The sequence below is a fragment of the Lampetra fluviatilis genome, chromosome 22 (genome assembly GCF_964198595.1).
Source record: "Lampetra fluviatilis chromosome 22, kcLamFluv1.1, whole genome shotgun sequence".
Classification (NCBI taxonomy): domain Eukaryota; kingdom Metazoa; phylum Chordata; class Hyperoartia; order Petromyzontiformes; family Petromyzontidae; genus Lampetra; species Lampetra fluviatilis.
The window spans coordinates 10,376,220-10,393,718 of record NC_136296.1 but is presented as its reverse complement, the minus strand read 5'-3'; the positions used below and the strand labels follow the sequence as shown (position 1 = coordinate 10,393,718).

General features: G+C 50.2%; 1 protein-coding gene across 1 annotated transcript in view; it reads right to left on the bottom strand.

The window, feature by feature from the left end:
• LOC144938519 (uncharacterized) overlaps positions 1–17,499 on the bottom strand; it is a 97,437-nt gene that overhangs the window by 63,185 nt on the left and 16,753 nt on the right. The window contains exons 5-7 of the mRNA XM_078866410.1: positions 13,781–13,842; positions 10,429–10,482; positions 8,803–8,856 (exon numbers count right to left, since the gene is read on the bottom strand). Coding sequence (XP_078722536.1) covers positions 8,803–8,856; positions 10,429–10,482; positions 13,781–13,786 — 114 coding nt within the window. The 5' untranslated portion in view covers positions 13,787–13,842. The remainder of the gene's footprint in view (positions 1–8,802; positions 8,857–10,428; positions 10,483–13,780; positions 13,843–17,499) is intronic.

Genomic DNA, 17,499 nt, shown 5'->3' with positions numbered 1-17,499 from the left:
CAACTCCATTGTTGGACATTGTGCGTGTGTCGCAGTGTCGCGTCGCGGTGAGTCGCGGCGCTGTGCCACGAACCCGCCACCCCCAGAGTTTGAATCCCGGCCCATGGCCACCGACAACCAGTCACGATTATTTAAACCGGTGCGTGTGCCTCCCCTAGGTCGCGTCGGCCTCGAATGAGAGTAGCTGGTGCGATGTGTAAATGTTGCCAACTCGGGAGACGAAGGCGGCCGGGCGTGGTGCTGCCAACCAATCCCCTCGTAACGCCGTGCCAGCCTCCATAGGTGCTCGCTAACAGCACTTGCCCCGCAAATTCTGTTAAGGCTATAGGGGGGATCTATGCCTTTGGGACCTTTGCATGAGGCGGCCAAGTGGCTCAGCGGTTGAACGGGCGGCTCGCAATCGGAGAGTCGTGAGTTCAATTCTCGTTTGGGGGGGTCACTCGGCTCATCATCCCTGCAAGGGTCGATAAAATGAGTGCCATCTAGCGGGGGAAGTCAATAGCAGTTGTCCTATGGGCAGACTCGCTGCTGCCATAGGAACGTGGAATTTCCACCACTGGCTCAGGGCTGTAAACAGGAGTTGAGCAGCGCTCCGATGCTTATTTGAGTGGGGATTCACGTGGATTTGCATTCGCACGCCATGGAATTTCATGGATATTTCTATTAATTTCATACTTCATTTCCAACGCGTGCATTTGTTCTATTGTTGATAATGCTGCTCCACGAAATGCACGTTCCCCCCCCTCCCCAACCCTGCCCCTTCTGCCGTTGTCAGAAATTATTTTTTACTTTAATTCAGGGTCATTAAATCCACTGCTACATGAGTGCCTTCCAGTGCTGCGTCCATGCCGTGGTGGTTGTTTGGCCATACTTCCCCACGCTTGTAAGCGGCGAGCCCAAGTTTCAGATATCAGTTGTCACTGCTTTTAACTGTGGCCAGGAATTCAACTTCAAGTCACTGGACTCATAGAACCGCTGGTTCCACCAACTGAAAATAAAATATATTTGATCAATTCTCATTGACAGCCGTTTGTTAATCCACTGCTGGATGAAGTTCCTAAGCACACACTTTTTTAACGGTTATTTGACCATACTTCACCATACTGGTCAGGGAGGGTTGATGACATAGCTTGCCAAATGATGTCGACCGTGGCCAAAAATAGAATTCAGGTCACCGACTTAACGGCGCAGTGTGCTAACCACTGCACCACCGCTCCACTACGAGTCGCATTTCTGAGGGTTAACAGCAAATTAAATACGAAGGGATTCTCAATAGTATCATGATCATCCTCGCCATCATTGATATCATCGTAACATCGTACACCATTCATGTTGGGCTGTCCTAAATAACTTGTTCCATACATACATATTTTTTTACGACCGCAAATGTGAGAAAAGTTACTGCCTTCCCAGAGGCAGCTGACGCCCTCAAATGCGATTTTGCAGAAACGATTTAATCGCAAGGGTCTGCACAGTTTGTATTTTGCTCCTCACAGTAAATCCATCACGGCATGTGGAACACACACAAAAAACAAAGATCCCCCATAAAGCCCATAAGAGACTGCTGCGGCAAGTGCTGTTAGCGAGCACCTATTAAGGCCGGCTCGGTGGCACACGAGGGTCTGGGTGGTCAGCACGACGCCCGGGCCACCTTTGTCTCCCCAGTGGCGATGTTTACACACATTGCACCGGGTACCCATTTAAGGCCGAGTCGACCTAATGGAGGCCCGGGACCTGTTAGTGATATCCATCAACAATGCTGCCTGTGAGGGTGAATCAAATTGAGGTCGCCTGGTTCACAGTGCGGTCTCGCTAACTGCTACGATACAATGTGGAGGGCACATGGACGCGCAACTTCCATTCCGACCTCGCAGGGATAGCAACGTGAGCGATGTAATGCCTCCCATCAACACACATTCGGAGATAAGAACGCCGATTCCGTCTGTAGCATTGGTCTCGCGAATCTGGTTGCGCGACACGTGATCAGCGGAGGAGTGCGCAGGGCAACGATGTACATCTGTGGGATATTGACTCTTCACCCCCACCCCCCCGGTTATATACTGTATACATCTCCATATATATAGAAGGCAACATTGTGATTATGTGTGCCTGTTCAAATGTTTAGCGTACTTCCCGACATGCAACAAACTTGAAATTTGCCATGTGGGTACTTTCCAGACTGTACACCATGCAAACATTATAAAAATACACTTACCTTTTTTGGGGGGGGAGGGGAGCTCAATAATGCATATATTTTTTGCACGGCAAGTGAGCTGTGACGTCAAATCTGTCACGTGACCCGCGCACGTGGAAGCGTCACGCGTTGTAGTGTAGCGGGTAGCGCGCTGCGCTACAAACCCGGCGACCCGAGTTCGATTCCCGCTCACGGCCACCACCGATGACGATTATTTCAACCGGTCCTGGGCCTCCCCTAGGTCGACTCAGCCTCAAAACGAGTAACTGCTGTGGTGTGTGAACATCGCCACTGGGGAGACAAAGGCGGCCGGGCGTGGTGGATCCAAGTCCCGGGCGAAGCCGGGTAGTACAGCTAGTGTGTATATGTTACAATCGTGGCAACAATGAATGTCTTGTTAATTTGGTGCAGTCATTGGTGACTGTCTGAAACCATCAACCTGCTAAGCTTGGAAAAGCAGATTTTAAACGTGGGCAGCGAAATCCCAGAATCAAATCCAGGCTTTCAGCAGTGCTGGCTCCACGCTGCATTACAGCATTTACCCCCCTCCCCCCCTGGATCAGCATGAGCCAGTTCACAATGTCACAATCTACAATTCCGTACTGAAATGCGTTTGGGATGCCTGTTGCCTAAACGAAGGACAACACCCCAAGATGTTGTGCAAATAGAGCGGGGCATCTTATGTTTTGGTCGGTTGGCAAAAATGAGAATTTCGTTGGTAAGTTTTCATTGATGAGATAAAATTAGAAGAGAGGAAGACGGGTAAAAGGCAGAAAGGGTGGTACGGCGATGATGATACGGTAATGCCGGGGAGAGAAGACACGTGACAGGGGAGGTGTAGGAAAACTTTCGAACTTGGACTTGAACAGCGGAAAGGAGTCTCAAAAGGCGGACAGATTGTTTTCCAGAAACACGCGAGTCGCATCGGAGACAGACGGCCCGGCAGAATACGCGCGCACCGACAATCCTCCATTGGCCATCAGTTTAAGAAACAAAAAAAATGTTGAATTCATTTTCGACCCAAGTGCCTTGGGGCACCCAATTATGACCATCATTGGCCCCAAGCCCAGGCTCATGTTGACCCAGAAATGAGGACGGGTGGGGCGCAAGCACGTGACTTTGTGCGGTTTTTACGCAGCCCCTAAACACAATGCAAATCCTGGAATTTATTATCCAAGTTTCCTCGGGGGGGGGGCGGGGGGGCTCTATGTCCATTCTGCAGGGAAACCCTTTCACAATTTCCAATGCCGCGGCCGCGCCGTCCACGCCGTATAAGGCGGGCGGCCTTGAAACCTTTAGCGCTGCTAATGCCCCAGCCCTTCGATCGCGCGTCCCGGACGGTGAGGCCACCACACCGCACGTGCAGGCAGCGCCAGGGTCCGCACTCAAGGGCCCGCTCCGTGCGGTCTAATGCGAAGCACATGGCCGGGCGAGGCGCGGTGGGGGGGTGGGTGGGGTGGGTGGGGATGTAGGCGGGATGCCTCCGTTGGAGGTGCAGAGCACCAGACGTTCTCAGCCAGAGGTGGGACAAAGTCATTGTTATGCAAGTCCAAGTCGAGTCGCAAGTCATCAAATTCATGACTCGAGTCTGACTCGAGTCCAAGTCACATGACTCGAGTCCACATCTCATAGGTGGGACAAAGTCATTGTTATGCAAGTCCAAGTCGAGTCGCAAGTCATCAAATTCATGACTCGAGTCCAAGTCACATGACTCGAGTCCAAGTCACATGACTCGAGTCCACACCTCTGGTTCTCACCACCTGAAAACCGCCGTTCGTAAAGTAGCATTCGCGGGCGGGTATTTACGAGGGTAAGGTCGGCTGCCACATGCCGGCTTCTCGCTGGGAAATGTTTGCCTCCGTGTGGATAAGCCGTAGTTGGAGTGATCGAGGAGGATTTTGGCCTCGCGTTGTTGAGTGTTTTCTGAGTTGCCTGGGAGTTGCATCCCGGCTGCAATTGCCTTCCTCGTGGTGTGTAGGTTACATTCCGGACAGGATCCGCGATGTTCACTCCACACTTCGTCGTGTGATCAGAGGAGTCCCGCTGAGCTATGATTATATTTAAATCTACGCAACCAATGGCGACTTGACTTAGTACTGAGCCTGCTGTTAAGTGTGCGACTACCACGTACTTAGATGGAATGTAATCTGCATAAGCAGCATTTCCGTCGCTTTGTTAAAAGGAGAGAAACGCGAACTCATAATATCGCGGACTCACAATATCACGCGGAGGTGTCTCGTAAAAATGTTTAAACATATTTTTGGTGGTGTTCAGAGAGACCCAATGAATCCCGCAAGTTTCTGACGCCCTCCTGCATCGCGCGACTAACTTTTTCCGGCGAGATTTTTAGAGACTGAACCGAAGTCCGAAGGGAAATGACATTTGCTGAATCTTTAGGGAGAGAGGGGCACTGCCAAGACGCACCCACGCTCCAAACGTTGGCTCACACAAATCTGGGCATTTGGAGTTGTTCGTACAAAATATATTTAAATCTTAGGAAACATGGGAATCTGTCCAAGATGTCTGTGGCCAGATTGTGAGCGAAGGAGACCCTGAGTCTGCCACTACGTCCACTGCTCCAAGTTCAAAGTAAACTAATAACATTTCACATCAGATGTCAATTACATTTTTTTCACGCTTTATATCTTTTTTTTTCTCCAGAAGCCACATGGAACAGTTTAATTTGGTCAAAGCTACCTCGCAAGTGTTTTGCGATTAAGAATTATATTTAAAAAAGCTGAACTAATTCAGGCACCGTATTTGATTCAGATGTTTTTGTTAAATTGCCACAGCTTCGGACGGAGATCTCGAGGCAATCGCGCGCGAGCTGATGGCATCAGTGCGGGAGCTCCGTAATGAATCGAGCGCTCCGTAATGGGACCATGACTTCCGCACGTGATCCGGATTTAATTATGCCGCCGCATTTCATTCATTATGGATAAATGAGACCAGACAGGCTCGCACGTCACCGAGGAGCATTGCCACCCTTGCACAACCTTACTTCCGATATCGACTCCAAAATCGCGGAATTCGTTTTAAATCACACGGCAAGGACAACTCACGTGGTCATTGCTGAGCCATGGGAAAGTTCCCTCCGGGACAAATTAAATCAAACATAGATTTACCCGCAAGGAACAAGATGACTCGCTTGAGCGATGAAAGTAGAATCGCACACTAACCCATGGATTCGTATGTGTAATCAATTATTTTCGATTATTTTGCACAGGGTAAAGGCACAGCCATGCAATTGCTTGTTCAGAGCACCGCTGATGGATAGGGCTCTACTAGGGCGAACTCTGAAGCAGTTGTTTTTTTGGTCTGCTCTTCCACATTGACCGCAGGTGTTAGTAGAACGAGGAGGACGTAGCCACACTTTACCCCACTACATTGCGACCTACCGATGGACTAACTGCGGTGAAACCCATTTATATGGCTGGGTGGACTGCGGTGGTAGTTTGGGCGATTTTAACATTTTATCAGGTAAGGTCCACTGAGCGATAGAGCGCGTTTTAAGAAGCGACCCGGCCACAAATGATAGCTTAACGAAGTGGCTTATCACGTGAAAATGTATAACAGCCAAATACGCTAAACGTCTCTTGATTCTGGACAGAAATACCGGGGGACACGGAGAAAAACCCACGCGACCACGGGGAGAACATGTGAATTCCAAATAGACATTAATCAAGGTCGGGATTAAACCCACGACTTCCTGTATCCAAGGTGAGGTAGTTAACATCTTGCACCACTGATGCAACTGCTAGAAGTGTGGCATTGAGCTGGCGACCTGTGCTTTGCAAGTTCAGTGTGTTATATTCTTAGGTTTTTTCGGTAAAGTCACGTAGGTAAAACATTTAAATTAATACAAGTAAAATAAAAATAAACTAAAAATCAAGTAAGAGATGCAGCAGTCGTGCTGTGACGGTTCCACCTGAAGACGAAAGCTTGTGTTGCCTCCGAAACGTCGTGATTTTTATTTTATTTTTTATTTTTATTTTATTAATTTAAATTTAAAAATTTTACCTACGTGACTTTACCGATAAAACCTAAGAATATGAATCCTTGCAGTCACGAAAGCTTCAAATCTAGAATTCAGTGTGTTAACCGCCACACTGCGGCAGCTCGCGTCAATTCGAAAAACTGTTTGTTGGAGGTAATGGATTCAGGTGGCTGCCCCCTCACCCCCCTGCCTCCTGCTCCCTCCCCTACAATGTTAAAATCTCGATTTAAAGCTTTCGTGACTGCAGGGATTCATCTTCTTGGTTCTTCCGGTAAAGTCACGTAGAATGGAAATAATAAAAAAAGTTAAATAAATGTTTAATGTTTTTTTATTATTATTTGATTATTTCCATTCTGCGTGACTTTACCGAAAGAACCAAGAAAATGTTAAAATAATAAATAGATCCTCGACCTGAATCGCATCCCAGAATCGCACCGTGCCAATTCCTCGAATCGCGTCCGAACAGAATTGCTACGCTCATGATAGCTACGCACCGATTTTTTTTCATACGTATTTTTTTATTTTCTTCAAGCTTGCGCTAGTTAGGAACTGCGTTTTTTGCAATGTGAGGACGTTCGCGCGAAACTTTGGCAAGCGACAGCCTATTGTTCTCGCTGGGTCCAACATGACCGGCCACTGCTGTTGTGCACGCCAGCAATTAGGTGCCAGACGACTGTTCGGCACGGGCGGGGAAGGGCAAAGCCAGGGTTTGTTTGTTGCAAAGAACGGCCGTGAAATCGTAACGTCTTGAAAACGTCTGCACGAGCTGCGCGCGAGAGATCCGTCGCGTAAGACGCGAGGATGTTTGTCGAGATGAAATGTAGAGCACAACAAGTCCTGTTGCAAAATTGACTCGTGGGAAATGAAACAACGAACGCGTTTTACGGTGCGCGGCGTTGGGGTCTCCGTTCCGTTTTGTTGACGGCTCTTCGTGCCGGAGGTGTGTTCAGCTTATTCGAGGAAAGTGGACAACTAAAAAACTTTCGACTTTAGGAATGGAAGTTTTTTGACATCTGACATCTCGGGGGAGGGCTTGGTGGTGGGCGATGAGTAACACTCGCGTGCCTCGCTGGAAGAAGGACCTGCGTTCGATCCCCGGCGCCTTCCCGCGTGGAGTTTTCATGTTCTCCTCCCATTCTGCACAGGCTTTCTCCGCCTTCTGTGGCTTCATCCCATCGTTTGTGACATGCAAAGATGCCGATGTCGCAGGACACTCTTAAAGTTAAGGCTCCTTCGAACCCATCGTGATTTGCCCTGGAAATTAAGTGAACGATGTGACTAAATACGCTTGCCAGGCGCAGAAAATGTGCTTTCGTGACGGTCTACCTGACATAAAAAAACGCGCCCGTTGCCATTGCTGTTGTCAATATTTTTTAAAAACCTACCATTATATTTTGCCACTGGTAAAAGAGATCTCATAGTGATTTTTTTAGTTGTTATTAAAATATTGCAACATTTTCCAGCAGCCCTTTGTCCATTTTCCGCCACGGGGAGCGGGGGTGGGAGGGGGGAGGGAAGACATCGGGACGGTGCCGTGCATCTGCCTAGCGGATAACGCTGGGCTCCAAACGGCCCAAACCACTTGCACCACGCTGGAACATTTTTGTTTTCAACTCCCCGACGCGATCACCCCCCCCCCCCGCGGCTCGCGCGAGTGCAGGCCTGTCCCACTTCCCCATACTAATCCCCCTTGCACTGCAAACGCTTTCCAGAGTCATAATCGTTCGCGAGAGAAAGCGCGGACTCGTGCAAGGAAATTGCAAACAATACACTTGAGCGTATTTAGAAGGACAAAGGGAGGGATGGATGAAGTTGAGGAGGAGGTTTTTAAATGAAGACGATTCACGAAAAGGAATCTAACGGGGGCGCCTGATTTACATCCGTCACGTTGGCGGAAACCGCAAAACACCGAGTAAAAATCAGTTTTATCTCGCGGTGAAAGAGGATCGCTGTTGGCATGAAGATGCCATGAGGGGAGGTGCCCAAGTGGCTCAGAGGCCATGGTAGGCCTAGCCAGCGCAGCTGAGAACCTGGGTTCGATACCGGGTTTTAGTCGCCTGTGACTAAACCGGATTCTCAAGTGCAGTGAGTTGATGGTCTTGGCCCGGTCAACAATGACAGGTCCAAAAAATCCCACCACATCAAATATGGTTTTGCACTTGACTTGGGATAAAGTCAAGCCCTCCCTGAGAATTAAACACTTCAGTTTGATGGACGTGCCACAAACACTCTTGGCGGGGCATGCGTTCAAGACGTGTCCCTCTTGTGGTAAAATTGCGCTCGGCTTGGCTACTATTCAGCTAAGTTTGGCTGTCATGCAATGAAAATAATCTCATAGCAGAGTGTACCGGAAGAGTGCGAACCCCCGACTGTTTAAAGGCTTTTTTTGTTGTGTCCGGAGATGTCTTGTGAAACAGCAATCATCCTATGACCTATTGGGTTGTGGTGCTATGTTGGAATTTCCACAGTGGGATGTTGTAATCTCGGCACAATTGGGAATGCTTCGGGATAGAGGGAAAAACATCAAAACACCACTTCATTACTGAAAGAAAATATATTAAAAGAAGACACCGAAAATGTAATAGGGCCTGCCCTGTGAATGTTCATTTACCTTGGCACCAGGAATCCCAGGAGATCCATTCGTCCCGTCGGAGCCCGGCTGACCCTGTCACAGATTCAGAACAAGAACAGAGCCATCGTGAGCCTGGCGAAGCAAAATACGGATCACAGCGATGGTCTGACGATGACGACGCGAAATAACTTTGTGAATGTCAACACGGGAAAGCGTCAATTTATTTCTGGCAATTTTAAGTCCGTGCCAAAGTCCCCATTTGTCAACGACACGTTTTTATCTTGTTTTGAAAATCTTTCTTACAAAATTATTCCCAAAGCTCACGGTAAAAAATTACAGCAGTGGGACCAGAGTTTGTCAACATCTATAACGCCCCGTAAGATTAACCCCAGTGAAACGTTTCTGGCTATGTGGCGTTTTGGTCATGGCTAGCTCAACCAGAGACCCATGGTCACCATGGGTTTTGATTTCCAGTCAGAATGTATCCTGTCTCGAAGTGCCTACTGATGATTTACGAACATACCATACGCGACCATATGCGCTCTTGCTTTTCAGCTGCTCCTTGGCTTAAAAGCAGCATGCACACGCCTCGGTTAAAGCGCTGGGTGTAAACGGGAGGTGTATGATGCCGCGTTTCCACAACCGATAAAAAGCAAGCCAGCCTGGCGTAGAATAGAATATATATTGTTTGACTCTTACACCAGGTAAGGCCCACTGAGCTATGCGGTAATTTTTTTTCAGAAGCGACCTGGCCCCACAAATGGTAGTGCAACAAAGTGGCTTATCACGTGGGAAATGCATAGGAGCCAAATACTCGAAACGTAGGTCGATTCTAAATGTGGAGGGAACAAACCGGAGGACCCGGAGAAAAGTCCACGCGAAAATATGAGGAGAGAGACATGCAAACTCCAAACATACAGCAGGCGTCAGGTTCGGGATCGAACCCACGACCTCCTGCATACCATGTTGAGGGTAGCTAACATTCCCCAGCCACCGTGGCGTTTGACCCTGGTCAAGCGGAGCTCAGCCCGAAGTGCGACAGCGTCGTCGCTGGGCCAAGGCACGGCCCGCTCCAACCGGGGGGTCGTGTGCGCTTCGCTTCGCCAAGAAGGGGAACCGGGCGGAGCTCTTTCCGCCCCGGTCTGCCTGCGCTCGTTTCGGGCCGCCGCGGTCGAGGTCGCAGCTCGCGCGGGGTCAAAGTGGACAGAGCGGGGGAGGTCGTCATGCGACATCTCTCGAGCGGTTTAACTCGAGGGCGGTGTTTTATTTCGTTTAAAACCCGGGTGGTGGGGGGGGGGGGAAACAATAAAAAAGGCACGGAACCTTGGGATAGCGTAAGTTAATAAATCAATCCAAAAAAACAACTAATGATCACTTCCCTCTCTGGGTGTGAAGAGGAGCATGGGGAGGGTCAGAGTGTTGGGGCCGTATCCACAGAGATTTTCCTTCCCCGCACCTCTGATTAGCACGGTTGGCTACGCACGGGTTGAAAGAAGTTCTACATACATGCATACAAAGCTGCGTGTCCACAAAGCACTGGGGCAAGAAGCGAGCGGTGCAGGCCCCGTTATACTACCGGCACTTGGGCCTGGTGTCTGAAGGCCTGTGGAAATGCAGCATGAGTTCGCAAGCAGCAGTTGTGTACAGACATCCCGTACGGTTTACCTCCTGTCCCCTGGGGCCTAGTAGACCTTGAGAGCCCTTGGTGCCACGGTCTCCCTGTGGTCAGCGATAACACAACAAAACAGAAAACACGCGCACGCATAACGAGTTAAAAAAAAAACTGCTTAAAAAAAGGGAATCATTTTTTACGGGAACAAAATGTTACGGCTCTGGGAGGATTTCGCGAAAAAAGAATATGGCATGGAAGCATTAAACTTGGAGTCGCGATCTCGCGACGAAGCCCCATTTGTCACTGCCTCCCATCCTCGGGGGCGTACGTTTCAAGAGCCGACTTTGTTTGGAGGTTGCCAAGCTGCCAAGGCCACACGTGTGCACGCACACCTGCCAGCACCCCCCATGACCTCCAGGCCCGCAGTGAGGGAGGACCACAGTCAGATAAAAGCGCATCCCTCAAATCACCTGCTCACTCCACTGCTGCAGGAAGGGAATTTACTGGAGGGAGCTCTCTAGAGAGAGCCTTTCCCGAGGGGAAATCTAGCCTGCTCTCCGACGCCGGCCAGACCTCTTGGGAGAGGTAGGAATACCCACAACTCTACCCCACCACAAAGCACGCGACCGGCTTGCGAGTTTGAATGGAGCGCTCGACTCTCACTGGCGAGGAGTTGTCACAGGTGCGGGGGGGGGGGGGTTGACATTGGGGGCATCCAATCTGATTTGAAGGCTGAGAGTCGTTGAAATAGGATTTGGTGATCATGGAAAAGTCGTGGAAAGTTCGGGAAAGGATGGGGAACAGAGAAGACGAGGAGGGATAGAAGAAGGGGGGGGGGGGGATTAGGGTGGTGCCTCAACGGAGCGATCCCCTGGCACGCCGACACGCTGTTCGCAATACGTCACGAAGACGATGTTCGAGACTGACCGTGGCTGGAAGTCCTTTACACACGTGATTATACCACCTGCATTTTTTTTTGTCGTGAGATCCTCCACTGCCCGACGTAGACAACGCAAATGAAATCGGCGCGCAGACGATTGCATTGTTCATGTCGCCGCGGGTCAAGCTGAAGACCAATTCTCCCGGGCACACTTAGCACTTGAGATGCGACGCTATTTCGCTGCAAACTGCATCAAAAGATTTTCAGGTGAGGGACCGTGTAAGTTCAGAATAAAATGTGTCACCTGACCCGGGTTCTTTATTGAATTGTTCTTCAACTTAACTGGCCCACGCTTCGAACAACCCGCACTGACCATGCGTGGTGAAGTATGGTCAAACAGTCCGCATGACCGACATGGTGTGGAGAGGCCTTCATCCAGCCAGGGAAATTGACAGAGAGCTCCTAATTTTAATTATAAGTATCACTCCAAAAAAAAATCTACATATTACACTCGCAACAAAATATGATACAGTATTATAATTAATAGTGTTTAAATCCAATGACGTAACTGAGGTTCACCTTAGCGGGGAAAAGACTAAAGTGATTTAAGTTACTACGGTCACCTCCAATTATGACTAAGGGTGCCGTGGTGGCGAGATGTTGACTACCTCGCCTGGTATACAGGAGGTCGTGGGTTTGATCCCGACCCTGACGCCTGCTGTATATTTGGAGTTTCCGTGTCTCTCTCCTCGTGGTCGCGTGGATTTTTCTCCGGGTCCCTAGGTTTTCTCCCCTCCACATTTCGAATCAACGTCACGTGTTTCGACTATTTGTCTGCTATAAATTTCCACACGATGAGAGGCCACCTCTTTGAGCTATCATTTGTGACCGACAAGGTCGCTTCTGAAAAAAATTGCGATGTATAAAGCTCAGGGGGCCTTACCTGGGAAAAAAAAAGTTGTTTTTATCGTTTAACTTTCAAAGCATTCAAATTTGAATGAGGCCGCGGGCGCTTCATGCCACGTGCATTCTCGTTCAACTGGTGAACAATCTACTCGCCGATTCGGCGCCAGCCTTGGGACGACCACCAGAATAAAGGAGAAAAAACCCCCAGAATCAACGAGATTGAGGGCTTTTCTAAGTCGCTCTTTCCTGTCGCAATTCATCAGCCGAGGAGGACAGCCAAGCCCCCCCCCCCCCCGGGAGGCTGAACAAAAGAAGTGAACGCTGGACGCGTCTCAAGACGCGCGAGCGAGCGAGCTGGGGCGACGCATCTGTGCACCGCGCGGGGTCAAGGATCTCGCGCATGACGAAGTGATTCCACGCAGGCCAATTTGTGGGTCTGCAGTGTCTGCGCGCGCGTGTGTCTGTGTGTGCGTGTGTGTGGGTCTGCGGAGGAGGAGGCTCGTGAAGGACGCCGCTTGGTTAGTCGGAGGCAGTCGCCCTCCAGCATCAACGGAGGGCCGAGGAGTGGTACGAATCCAGCGGGCGCCCTGGTTATCGGTGTTCCCGCCCTCCTGAAGCAATGCGCGTGTCCTGAGCGTGGGCACCAATTCGTATCGACGAATTGATGCATCATCGAGTAAAAGTGAAAGCCCTTTGCTATCGTGCAATGCGTCTCTCATGAATTCGGTAAAGTGGCTGGGTGGTGGAGGGCAAAGCCTGAACTGGTGCTTCTCGTTGCAACGGTTCAGCGGGTCAACCTGCACGGCAGATGTTCAATATGCCGTGATGACATTCGCGGCTCCGGCTCCGTGCCAGGAAAATTGCGTTCGATTTGTGAAATAAGCGTGAGTTGGTTATTGTACTTATTATCGTGGGTGTGGAGCCTGCTCTGCTGTGACTCTGTGTTTGAATTAAAAGAGTTCAGTCGACCGAGCACAGGAATGAGATCCTCTCACCCCAGTCACCAATGACTCCACCAAAAAGTCGTCGCATTCAAATTGCGACAGTTCCGGATGGATTCTCTGGTCTAAGAAAATCGCATCAATGGCAAATTTGAAACGCGAGTGGGAAAAAGACCAAGCATTAAAATTGTATACTTTTTTAAATTATCAATGAAGCCTAAGCCTATTTAGTTTCAAGTACACCAAGCATTTTCTTTCCTTCGATTTTAATACAGCCCCATTCATGTTATTTCTTTTCGCAGGGGTGATCCTACAGTCGGAAAAAAACTAACTTTTTATTACAACACGTATAAGGTTTGTTTAAATTTCCTGATTGTCCCGGGAAACGCTGACGCAGCAACGCACGTGCCAGCTAACGAGCCCGCCAATTCATGTTCATTTCGCGTTGCTTTTTTCCTCCCCTTTCTCTTTTTCCCCTTCTGCTTCCACTCAAAAGTAAACTCGACATGGCGGGCGGGAATTCGAGTACAGCAAATAGCTTCACCCCGCCCATGAACCTACCCCAACCGAGGGCGCCCACTACACGCGGCAGCTGCACCACACTCGAACCCGCGTGGGTTTGACTCGATAATTTACGCCCCGTCATTGTTGTACAGAAATGAAGCCAATGTAAATTACCAACATGCCTTTCTTCCTTCGGGACCAACGGGGCCTGGGTCACCGCGGCGGCCAGGTGAACCCTGAAAGTCGGGGATGGAGGAGGGGGCACAGGGTGGTGGGGGGAGGGGGTAAAAGGAGAGGTGAGAGGTCAGGCGTTGGCAGAATAACATAATCAAGTTCCATATGCCGCCCACGCAGCTGGCAAGACGATGTACGGTCATCGTCGTTATCGTTGATCGTAGTCATTCATCATCATCATCATCACTCAGCTATCGTGATTTGATAATCCACCCAGCAACCGCGCGCGGGCTGATTTCATCGCTCCATCTCATCCCTTTTCGATGCGCTCCATTCCTTTGCCGTCACTTCGTTACTTTCGACCGTCGGCCATCGCCCCCCTCTGCCCGTCACGTGCCCTGCCCAAGCCCGCTCACGTTTCTTCGCAGTTTGGATGATGTCGTTGATTCACCTGCGTACGTTCCCTGATCCCGCGCTTTCCTCGTCCGACACTGCCACCGCGTACACGGCGACCCGAGTTCGATTGCGAACTTCGTGGTGCGGAGTTGGTTGCCCTTGCCCTGCACTGAGCTACAGACCCGGCAAACTTGAGTTCGATTGGTTTAACACGGAGTAGAAGGCTTTCGCGACCAATATAATCCATAATACAGGTTTTTTTTGGGGTTAGAACGTGTACATATGAATGTGTCGTTAAACCCTCCACCACCTGACACAGCTAATTAGTTAGAACGTGTACATATGAATGTGTCGTTAAACCCTCCACCACCTGACACAGCTAATTAGTGAAATTTTCACGTAGAATGAACATGCCAATTCGTTGCTAGTACATCACACCGGAGTGTTGGAGAGCAAATCCAATGTAAATGTTGTAAATGTTGTGGATCTGTTCTCCAACACACCGGTGTGCTGTACTTGCGACGAATTGGCACGCTCTGTTTACGTGACAACCCTTACTAGTTGGCTGTGTCGGGTGGTGGCGGCTTTAACGACACATCTATATATTCACGCGATCTAACGCGAGTTCGATCATTACCAGCCATGGCCAGCGTCCGCTACGGGAGATATAAAACGCCGAGCTGGGTCTCCCCTTGGGACAAGCCGCCCTTAAATCGGCACCTGGTGCCAATTTCGGCAAAGGCGTCAGCACTGGGGGAGACAAAGGCGGCCGAGCGTGGGGCTGGCCACACCACCCCCGTTGTCCGCTGGCGCCGGCCCCTAATAGGCGCTCGCCAAACCCAACCGCTCCAATATTCTGTTGGAAGCTACAATTAATGACCTTCGTACGTTACTTGTGTATGTGCTTAGCAGTCGCGTAACTTAGCGTGGCGGCACGCGGGTGCCTTGCCCCCCCCCCCCACTCTGGTGGCCAAAGCTACGAGTTGGGACCCCCTAGACAACCACCATGAGAATGGTTTTCAACAACAGTGTAAACAGAACAACAACAACAACAACTTATTAGGCGAAGACGGCACGCCCCGACAGCGTTAAATGTTCTCGAACGCGAGCGTAACGACGATGTGATTATGGCAAGAGAAGCCGTGATACTTATTAATATAATAACAGCCTCGAAGTGCGACCGTGCGAGACAAATCAAAATATCCCCCCCCCCCCGTGAGCTGCCAATGTTGGTTTACTATGCCCATTGATGCGCGACACTCAAACGACGGCGTATAAGAGTTAAACTCTTCCCGGCTCTATGCTCCAGATTTACAGGGCAGCACATTTATGGGCATTTTTTTTGGCACCGTTTGAAGGGATGCAATAACCCCCCACCCACCAACCCCGCCACCGCCACATGTGCAACTCTCATTGCGTCGCTAGATTTCTTTAAATTGTAATAAAAAAAATACGGTCCCTGCTTATAATTTGATTGACAACTAAAAATGACGAAAAAAACCCAATGCCGAGTAATACATAAATACTGAAAAAAGGGCCACGATTTGCAATATCCAATAAAGTTTAGCTGCGTCGTTCTTTAAGAATATCTTGTGCTGCTTTTAACTCAAGCAAACTGCGTATTTTCTTTTTGCCATCGTTCAGATGCAAATAAATCGTAAACAAAAAGTTACGACTGGGGAAATACGAACAACTCCCGGACCGTTTGTGTGTTTGTTTTACGGCTAGGCTACATTCCCCTTGAAGACCTTTGTCTAGACCTCTGCGCAATCAATGAAACAAGGGCTTTGGCAAAATCATTCTCCCCAATTTCCCCACTGCACCTCCTTAGTAGGAGCAAGCAGCAGCAGCAGCAGCAATCCCACTCAAGCGCGCACGCTTTGAAAATCAAAAACATGCCCCTGCAAAGCTTCGCACGTGTGCACATGGACGCACACGTACAAAGACAAAGCTCCCCCGTATAGCCTCAACATACGTTTGGGGCAAGTGCTGTTAGGGAGCACCTAGGAAGGCCGGCACTGTGGCACACGTGAGCGTGGGTTGCCAGCACCACGCCCGGCCGCCTTTGTTTCCCTTAGTGGCGACATGTAGATATCGCACGAGGTACTCGTTTGGCCCAGGCATTGTTCAGATTATCCATCGCTGGTGTTGGCCGTGAGCGGGAATCGAACTCGAGTCGGTAGCGGAGTGCACCAACCGCTACACTACCGCTCTCCACATGCGCAACGCATGCACGCACCCACACGCACACGGAGATTCCCCAGATAGCCTTTACATATGTAGTGGTGGTATTGACGTGCGCCGACTGTGACAGTGATGGATCACGGGGCGGCGCGGGGTTGGGCACGCGTTGTGGGCGTGGTGTGGACGCGCGCGCCGGGAGTGACAGATGACGAGGCGGCGCGGAGTGAGTGGTGAGGCACGATGAGATGTGGGAAAAGAGGATCGTAGCCAGCACCCGGCGATTGGTCGAATAAGTGGGTGCTCGCAGCGACGTCCGCAGGTGGGGTATAAAGGGGGACGCGCGAGAGCACTCGGGGAGAGTTACCCAGTTGAAGACCCGAAGACGGAGCTGAAGACCTAGTGAAGCCGAGTAGCTCAGTGGCGTTAGTCGCCGAGTAGCTAAGTGGATGTTGGTCATCCGAGTAGCTCAGTGGCGTTAGTCGCCGAGTAGCTAAGTGGATGTTGGTCATCCGAGTAGCTCAGTGGGCGTTAGTCGCCAAGTAGCTAAGTGGGTGGTTGTCACCCGAGTACTAAGTGGATGTTGGTCATCCGAGTAGCTCAGTGGCGTTAGTCGCCAAGTGGCTAAGAGGATGTTGGTCATCCGAGTAGCTCAGTGGGCGTTAGTCGCCAAGTAGCTAAGTGGGTGTTTGTCACCCGAGTACTAAGTGGATGTTGGTCATCCGAGTAACTCAGTGGGCGTTAGTCGCCAAGTAGCTAAGTGGGTGTTTGTCACCCGAGTACTAAGTGGATGTTGGTCATCCGAGTAACTCAGTGGGCGTTAGTCGCCAAGTAGCGAAGTGGGTGGTTGTCACCCGAGATACAAAGTAGGTGTTAGTCACCTGTAACCAAGTTTGATAAAATAAAGAGTGTGTTACCCGTGAAGTCGTCTCCCGTGGAGTTACTACATTACAACTGGCGTCAGAAGTAAACCTGTCTTCAAGAAGTATGGACACAAGGAAGACTACCCGTACCCACGAGCGAGGTCGGGATGACGACTGCGTACCGGGGACACCGACCTCGGGAGTAGAGGACGAGGAGTTGCCGCCGATGCAGCACTTCGCGGTGATGGCCGACGCTCCGCTTGCCTCCGACACCGGCCT